A 9,956-nucleotide genomic window follows, 5' to 3' on the forward strand; every position below is an offset into this window, starting at 1 on the left:
TAAAACCAATGGTAGCATTCGAAAGCGGAAAAATAAATGTATAAATTAGTAAGAATGTCAGTACTTTTTTATCTTTGATATAAGTCGGAGAAAAGAAGAATATTATATTTAATTTTCATTTTTGTAATGATGTAGTGAAACAAATAGTGTTTTGTTTCAAAATAACCCACTATTCGTAATCTATGTAGGCCTTGGCTAGAAGTGTCAAGTTTGTTTAATTTTATATGTTGAATTTTACCAACATTATATGCATTTGAAATAGATAGGAACTATTTATATCAATCTAGTGATATAACAGAGTTGTTAGACAGTGAACCAGTAGACCATAAAAGTGGTGGTGAATCTGATTAGGCCTAGTGTACTGATGGAGATATTCCATACGGGCCCTGGCCTGGCGATGCGCAGTGGTCTACTTGTCATTTGGAGGAGTGGGGGTAACGCTTCCTCAGTCTGTATCGCGGAGCTGTGTAGTGCGGACCTCGCGCTTGCTTGTTCAACACTCTTCTTGCCTCTGTGATACTTGCACTGTTTTGCCGCCGTTACTGCTTATAGGATTTCCGTGTGATATTTCTGAAATGGCGGGTGTAAACTTCTTGAAAAAAGTTGGAAGTGGTAAAGTGTATCATAGCCAAGCTCGAGAAATCGTAGCAAACGTTTATGAATACATGAAAAATGAGAAAGAAAGTGGCGCCGCAATAAACATAAACAATGTTCTCGTCCGTGTAAAAGCTGCAACTGGCGTGCCATTGACAACTATTAAAAAAATAGTTTCTGAGAGGACAAAAATAATTCAAGACAATGCAGAATTCAGCACTCCGAAAAAAAGAATCGAAATCGTACAAAACCTAAAACCGATCTAGACAATTTCGATGTAGGTGTTATTAGGAGGACTATAAATGAATTTCACCGAATTCATGGCGAAAGACCAACAATAAAATCTCTGCTATCTGTTCTGAAGAGTTCAATTAATTTTAAAGGTAGTTCTTTCTCTCTTCGATGCATTTTAAAGAAAATGAATTTTAGATGGAAGAAGGCTACTAATGACAGAAAAGTATTGGTAGAAAAAATTAACATCCGAGAGAAAAGAGTAATTTTTTTGAAAAAAATTACTCAGTACAGATCTGAGAACAGACCCATTATTTATATGGATGAAACTTATATTCATACGACTCATGAAACCCCTAAAGCCTGGACTGACGACAGCAATGAGGGATGTAAAGTACCAGTTAGCAAAGGAAAAAGATTAATTATAGTACACGCTGGAAACGAGAAAGGGTTTATAAAAAACGCGTTGCTAACTTTTGAATCAGGCAAAAAAACCGGCGATTACCATAACGATATGAACTTTGCAAATTACGAGAAATGGTTGAAAAGTAAATTAATTCCTAATCTCCCTGAACATTCTGTTATTGTGATTGACAATGCCCCATACCACAATGTCGAAATTAACTGAGCGCCAACATCTAATTCCAGAAAAGGTGACATGATTAAATGGCTATCAGACAGAAATATAAATTTCCAAACAAGTAGCCTAAAACCGGAGCTGTACAGTTTGATTAATTTACACAAACCTAAATTTAAAATGTTCAAAATTGATGCAATTTTGGCTGAACACGGTCATTCAACTCTGCGCTTGCCTCCCTACCATCCCGAACTTAATCCTATAGAAATGATATGGAGTGTCATGAAACAGAGGGTAGCTAAACGTAATGTGTCTTTTTCAATGGAAATAATAAAGCAGCTTGTGGAAACAACATTTGAGGAAATAACTACTGAAGAATGGTTATCTCGTGTAAACCACGTCAAAAAAGTAGAGGAAGACTACATTAGGTTAGAGCCTCAAATTGACGAAATGACAGAACATATCGTCATTAATTTGCAAGATGATAGTGACAGTGACAGCAGCATGAGTGAGAGTGGCAGTGATGATGATAATGGTGACTTTAATCTAAGTGGGATCGAAGCTCTACCACAGTAACCAGTTTACAGCATTCAGTAAGTAAACAAAATTATTGTTCTTAAATCCTAAGTTTCAATTGTATACATTAACGTTTAAATTCAGATAGAAATATTTTAATTGTTACTATTGGAAGTATGTTAACTATACTGCCAATGTTAAATTTGTCTAACATGTGTTTAAATAATTGTACGCAGCACGCAGATCCAGCTCACTGACAATAGTGACAGTGGCAAGCTTTGTGGCGCGACGGCGCGGCGGCAGACAGCCCCTCCCCTCTTTTGACGGCTTCTCCCACTCCGTACGACACCACTCCCCTGTTGCGCTTCTTAGGACCCGTATGGAATCTCTCGATGTATAAGATCTCAGTGCCCCAACTGAAACTAGGTTTATAACTGAACATTTTTGTTATAAAAACGATTTTTATAACAATTAGGAATATGTGTTTACAATACAGAATGTGTTTTGTGGATAAATAAAATTTTGTTGTTTCAAATGAGAAGAAAATTTGAACATTGCCTCTAACTTTGGAGGTACAAAGAAAGTTTGACATAAAAAAAAAATTTAAAAAAACATTTCCGGATTCATAAATATGGTAAGTTGTGTTACATAATTTTGTACTTGTAATTGTTATCGACAAATTATATGTTACTGCTGACTCTTGATGTGATATAATACCGTTTCATGTAAGGAAAAAATATTATTGCTGTAATATAGTATTTTACCAGGATAATGTCGATTTTCATAAAAGAATTCTCTGTTGCAAGTTTTATCAATATAAAAATAAAAATGTATTCAAAATTCTTATAATTTTTATATTTTGGAATTTTGATTTAGTACAAATATACCATTTATGTAGATATGGTCCCATGCATAATTTTATTTATAAAAGTATGCATAGTAAAAAATACAGATTTTAATGAAAAAAGTTATATAAAATAATGCATAATCAAATAATTTTTACTATTTTTTATATGTTTATAAAATGCCATTGCAAAACCTGGAAAAGTGGCCTGCCGATAGAAGTAATTTAGTTGCCAGTTCTTGGGTCAAGCAGTTTGAACATTAAAAAAGTTTAATATGCAATTTTCTTTAAAAAAAAACAAATAAAAATATTGAAAATAAAACTAGAAATTTGTTGTGCTTTTTATGTGAATGTCATTTGGTAAAACATAGCTGGTTAAATCAATACCACACTATACACAACATAACAAGTAATTATGGATCATACAGTGTATGTGCAACAATCCTATTTATACAAATATAACTTCCTAATTTATAATGATATTTTATTAATATTCAAACCTATTAATTGATATCCTATTAATGAACCACCAATATTCTATCTCGTAAATAACGGTTAAAGTGATTATTTGATTTTTTTGTATTGAGTGAATACAAACTCTTTGCACACTTATGTTGATACCACGTTACAAAATCGGCAGATACAAATCTTCACTGTATAACGGGTTTTCGTAAATCATGCCATGCGCCCAGTGAGATAGACGTTGCTATGCATTTCTTTATTGCGTTTTTATTGTTTAAACCGTCTATGGGAGCAAATGCAACAAATCTATATGATAACTATTTCTATTCTCTTGTAATCTGACATACAACAATCACTTGAACTGAACAATGTTCATAGTCAACACTGTATAGATAGGTCCTTCAACATTTTATATTAAACCATTAAGTGTAAGTCTTTGAAACTTAATACATGTTCCAAATTACAGGTTACTGGCTAGTGTTACTCACCTTGATCCTATCCCTTTCTATTTGTTTTTGAAGGGCATTTTTTTCTTGTTCAAAAACAAGCTCTGTTTCTTTGCGAAGAGCGTGAACCTGACTAAATCTTGTCTCCAGAGAGGCAATTTGTGCTCTGGCCTCTGTCAACTCAGCTTTCAAACGCCGTGTTTCCCAAGGAGAGGCTATTTAAAACAATCATCCAATTAGGACAGTATGTCAAACAGAAATCAAAATTTTAATGTCAGACCGTATCATAACACTTTAGGGTGGTTCAGGAAGTAAGTTTTATGTTGACAATGTTTATTGTCAGTTTTCAAGTATTCGACAATGTTGCTAAAACATATCTTTGAGCTTCAGAAATCCAATACAACATTTTATAAATGCACACTTATTTCTAACCTGATCTAACGTACAGAAAATTTGGTCATAAAAGTTAACCCTTTCACTGCCAACATCTCGAAAACTGAACTTTGGCAATCTACACTTAAACTGTCTGTTTTTCTGGACATTTACAAAATTAATTATAAAATATATTAAAGGTCACATTAGAATGAATTTAAAAGGAGCTTCTAACAAGAAGCTCCCAGACCCGGTTTTTGTATATTGAAGAACATAATCATCGATACCTAATATTCGCATCTCGAATCCTAGATTATCAATTGATATAAAAGTATCTATAGTCCTAAATAACAATCATATGTTTTAAATTAAAATATGAGCATATAGGAAAACTTATAAATAATAAACAAACCAAAACAAAATAGATAAAACAGGAAAACATATAAATAATTATGAGCCAAAATTCGTATGGGTTACGTCATAATTATTTAATTGTTTGTAATTATACACATGTAATTATATATTGTTATGTGTATGTATAATTATAATAATAATTATTGTTATATATACACGTAATTTTATATATAATAATAATAATAATAATACGATTACTATTTGAAAGTGTTTCCAGCTGTTGATATAGATTAAGTTAATTGTTCAAAATAATTAATCAGTATCGATTGGTTATATCGATGGTTATGATTAGGTAATATCGTGGGTAGGGTACAATAAGAAGACCCGGTTTTTTATATCAAAGAATGTAATCATCGATACAGTACCTAATGTTCGCATCTCAAATCCTAGACTATCAATTGATATAGAAATATAGTCCTAAATAACAATCATATGTTTTAAATTAAAATATTAGTATATAGGAAAACTCATAAATAAATAAGAAATTACATAAATAATAAACGAACCAGACCGAGATCGATCAAACAGGAAAACTCATAAATAATGATGAGCCTCAATTCATAAGGTTCATGTCATAATTATTGAATTGTTTATAACTATACACACGTAATGATATATTATTGCGTGTATGTATAATAATTATTATTGTTTTATATATATATACGTAATTGTATATAATAATACTAAGATTACATGTATTATTTGAAAATGTTTACAGCTGTTAATATAGATTAAATTTATTGTTCAAAATAATTAATCAGTATCAATTGGTTATATCGATGGTTATGATTAACACTTATACCGAAACCCTGGCTGTCAAACGTTTACCGAAACCTCCGGTCTGTGAGACCTCTTTAAATAATTTAGCTTCTATATCGTATGTGTATGTTAATAATAAAAGTAAATTTGCACTGAAGGTTTTTTTAAATGATACCACAGCATTTTAAAAATCTTAATGTATAAGTTTATTGTCAAAATAAAAATAAATGTATGTAAAAGAACATTTTAATATAGAAACTTTTAACAAGTTCTTTCGAGCAGCTTACACATACTTTTCTACTACACTCAAAGCATATCGCCTTGTTACACTTAATGCACTTGTAAGCAGTTTTTCGTTTTTTGGCAGAAGGGCACGTTGAACAAGTCTTTCTCTTCTCAAGGCGATCACTGGGGTCCTCTTCTCCTTGGACGTCTCTCTCTCGATGCTCACGTGGCAGGTCATCCCCCAAAGTCTTCTTTATAGCTTCTCTTACATCTCTTTGAAGACTCGGTGTAGCTAGTCTCTTCTGAAGGTGGGGAACAATCAGTCTGTATCCTAGTTCTTTGACAAATTCAAAGCGAGTCATTACAGGTGTATCTCTGTAGCTCATGTACAAAATGAAGCTATTGACAGTGCCGATATTTAGCATTCTGTAGAAAATCGCCAAGGGCCATCGCCTGGTCTTTCTACCTGTGGTGAATATGGCACATTTCATGTCCAGTAAATTGACACCACATTTTGTGCTATTGTAGTAGCAGATCATTTCTGGCTTTCCCTTTTCTTCATTAGTCTCAATGGTGTGGTGCATTGAAGATACTAGTAAAACGGCTCTGTTCTTTTTTGGAACAAAGCTGAGAAGTGTCATATTTCCCCTAAAACCATAAAGGGAAGACATAACTGGTCTTTCAGGATGTTGGAAGAAATCTTCTGGGATTTGTCTTTTACTTTTTCTCATGGTTCCAACGTAGGTTAGCTGTCTCTTTGCAAGTTCATCTACAACTTCTATCGATGAAAACCAGTTATCGCCGATGACATTTCTGTTACTAGTAACAATAGGATGAACCAGTCGAATCACAGACTGTGAAGGAATATTGAGTGACTTTTCTCTTTCACTGAGACCTAATGAGTCACTACTCTTACCAGTGTAAATGTAAGCATTTAGAAGATACGAAGTTTTTAAGTCACACAAACACAATTTTTAGTCCATATTTCTTTGGCTTCTGTGGCATATATACAGTTTGAAATATTTCAGAAATGGCAGCTGTCTCATCTGTTATTTTCCTCTGATCACGTGTTGCTGCGTCATCAAATCTGAGGCACATTAGGAGGATTTCATACAGTTTTACCGACATGGTGGCACTGTATATAGGGCGGCTAAAAGGACCTTTAGTGAACAATGATGGTATTTGTTCATCATTGAATCTGAAAATGGAAGACAATATATGCAAGCCTATAAGGGCACTTATTTCTTCAACATCGGTATCCCTATAGTTGTTTTGTTTGGTCTGTTGAGGTAACTTTGATCTCACACTTGCTAGCTCTTTGTTGGTATTTGTTACAATTGTGTGTATAATACTAGTATCAAATAAAATATTCCATACCTCTTCCTTTGTAGGCTGATTACCTAGAGTCCTTGCTCGTCCTTTTATTCCTGGTAATGTTCTAATTATATTTCTAGCGGGAGTTCTAACATTTCTTGGAGGCTCTTTGTTATTCCATGCATTTGAGGCACCAAGTTGTGTTTTGATTGTTCTTTCTAAATAGTATGTATCTTGTTCATCGTTCACTTGTAACATATTCTCCACTACAACTGGCCCGTTTCTAGAAACTTCTAGTAGATCATTATCCTGTTCCTCTTCTCCTGAACTTGATTCTTCAATTAAAACATCTTCAGTATCAGTGAGATCAAAATCTGGGTCCGCATCTGAGTCATCTACTACACTGCTGTCATCTTCGGAATATCCTGAATGGTCACCACGAAGGAGCCTGCCGATGTAATCACTAAAATTTGGATCACGTGGATCCAAGTTTTTTGGTTGTCGATTTGAATGATCCATTGTACTTTACCACTTTCTAAATAAACGTTCAAAAATCTAATAATGTATACAAGTACTTAGACACATTTATATTTAGCAACAAGTAAATACCAGAACCGGATCATTGTAAAATAATAATAACAAAAACACAAAGCACACACAACCGAAACCTCCGGTATGACAGACCTCGAACCTCAACACCGAAACCATCGGTTACTGAGACCGGCTCGTTTTTCAATATCAGTCAATATAGGAAGAACACCACGCTGAAACTGAACAAAAAACTGCATGCTTGCTGAGGAGGGCGAGGGAGGAAGGTACTGTTCAGGCGGGCAGCTGACGCTAGACAGTGTCGCCACTATTAGCGGTATCAATTTACAATAAAGTGACCATGGAAATATATGTTCTTTTTTTTTACCTGAAAACTACAATTTTTCCTGAAAACAATAGTGAAGAAAAAATTCGTCGGCAACAAAAATCAAAGGAGTTACAATTTTTTGAAATCCTCCGAAAACTCGTGTTTTTGACAGTACCTCTGGCAACACTATCCATATTTGACAGTTTGGTATTACTCCGTGGCTCTCTCAAATAAAGAAGGGACGCCATTTTGAACTATTTTGTTCCTCCGTGTCTATTCTTAACCTCCTAGTTCAGTAGTGGTAATGGCACACCTTTGTGTTGGATGTTCATTAAGGTAAGTGATAAGTTACTGAAATGATGCTGACTAGTACGTTAATCCTGTCAACGATGCCTGCCCGCTGCGCACTGCTTGCTCTTTTAGAAAAAAAATTAACTCGAGCTTGCAAAAGTCGAATCCCAGATCACGTGATGCCCCTGCTCCTTAACGCAATAATGCCCGAAAGTCATCAATATAATACAATAATATACTTTCCCCCCAGTTTATATGCACCTGTGATAATAATACTTGGCTATAAATGCCCAACCCATGAAAAAAAATCCATTTTCCATGGTCACGCTATTGTAAATAAATACCCTATTAGCAAATGAAATTCCCTTGCGGTCTATGAGACCGGGGTTTCGGTGATAAGTGTTAAGTAATATCATTTGCCAATTTCGATATAAAAAACCGGGTCCGCTTATCGTACCCTACCCAATATCGTTTACCAATTTCAATATATAAAAACCAAGTCTGCTTATTGATCTCCGTAATCAATTGAATATCCATTGTCAGTTCGACCTTTAAATCAATAGGCTATATGCAATTATCAATAACAATAAGAGTTGTTATTCAATATAGTAAAAATCTTTATATTACGCGATCAAAAAAAACCATCCAGTATGCATATTACACTCATTAGAAAACTAACAAAATAGGTAGATCACAGTTGGCTACTTACCCATAACAGAAGACTCACTAACTTTTGAGGAATCAATTGAAGAATCAACAGAATCATCTCCAAGTTTTAACCTTTTTGAGGGTCCGCTATCATTTTGACTTTGAGAGAAAGAATCGTCAAAATTAAGTTTGGTTGGTTTCGTAGTACTTGGAGGTTGTATTCCAAAAGGAAACATGGGCCTTCCTCCCATTATTGTTCTTCGAGTTGATGCAGGATTAGATCGAAATTCGTCCAACATTTTTATGATGCAAGTAGGGTCTTTATCCTCACTACGATTCATATCCATGAGAGTTTTCAATCAATTAGTCTACTGAAAGTGAAAAGGAACAATTTTCTACTATGACTAGCCTGGAGCTACTACAACAGCGTCGTTAACATTTCCTAACCTCACCGCCACCCCGATTCATTCAAACTTCAATTCAAACTCAGCCAATTCACCAGAATCAGCAAACCTGCAAAAATGAAACAGAAATACCAACTGCCATACCGCCTATGATAATGGGAGTACACTATTTGAGTATAAAAAAAGATATTGCTAAATTCCTTAAAAATAATATACATCAAAGGATTCACCCTTGCACTGTAATCAATATAAGGATCCTTTAAATTTATTGTAATATAATAGCATTTATACACACTGCATCATATTGTTTACATGTTATTTCTTACGATCGATGTAGTTTAATTGGTAATGATCTGGTGTACTTATTTTGGCCTTGACGCATCTTTAATTGACTCTCGAAGGTGTAGTCGTCTATATGCCCATCAATTAAACGCTGTACAAACCAATTTTAATCCATCTGAGTATGTATATTATGGTAAAGGAAGGGCCATAGTATGTTATTTGGTTGTTTTTAGGTATTCTAATAACGAATAGAAGAGTAAGAGATTATAAAAGTTTTCAATTCTCTTTCAAATCAGAGAAGGTTTTCTTGGGTCATATTTCTAATTAAAGAAGCTGCTCATTTTAAGCCTTGTAAAATTATATTTGTTTTGTGGCTTTCGAGAAAGGTCACTATTAATCTGATTTCATAGCTATGGTTAGTATTTTCATATTCAGGTGTTTATAAAGCTGAATATAAAACGATTTTTCGAATGTACAAGCTAGGTACAGTAAAAATATTTAATGTCCTAAAAATAGTCTAAAACGTATCATTAATGGAGAGTAACCAACATTACAGTGATTCATTTTCTTTTATATTAAAAATAGTATATAATTTCTGTACAAATGTTTAATGAAACGGCGCCCCACTGAATCATGGAGTAGTGAATGCGAGACTTGATTAAACACTGGTTATATTCTTTTCAAGAGATTATAGCAATTTAATTTTTGAAATTCTGAAGTA

At 33.8% G+C, this 9,956-nt stretch overlaps 1 protein-coding gene across 1 annotated transcript in view; it reads right to left on the reverse strand.

The window, feature by feature from the left end:
* LOC124373885 (mitotic spindle assembly checkpoint protein MAD1-like) overlaps positions 1-9,054 on the reverse strand; it is a 34,668-nt gene extending 25,614 nt beyond the window's left edge. Inside the window, exons 1-2 of the mRNA XM_046832204.1 lie at positions 8,611-9,054; positions 3,713-3,885 (exon numbers count right to left, since the gene is read on the reverse strand). Of these exons, the coding sequence (XP_046688160.1) occupies positions 3,713-3,885; positions 8,611-8,896 (459 nt within the window). The 5' untranslated portion in view covers positions 8,897-9,054. The remainder of the gene's footprint in view (positions 1-3,712; positions 3,886-8,610) is intronic.
* Between the last annotated feature and the right edge of the window lie 902 nt (positions 9,055-9,956).

The sequence above is a fragment of the Homalodisca vitripennis genome, unplaced genomic scaffold (genome assembly GCF_021130785.1).
Source record: "Homalodisca vitripennis isolate AUS2020 unplaced genomic scaffold, UT_GWSS_2.1 ScUCBcl_6612;HRSCAF=13908, whole genome shotgun sequence".
NCBI lineage: Eukaryota > Metazoa > Arthropoda > Insecta > Hemiptera > Cicadellidae > Homalodisca > Homalodisca vitripennis.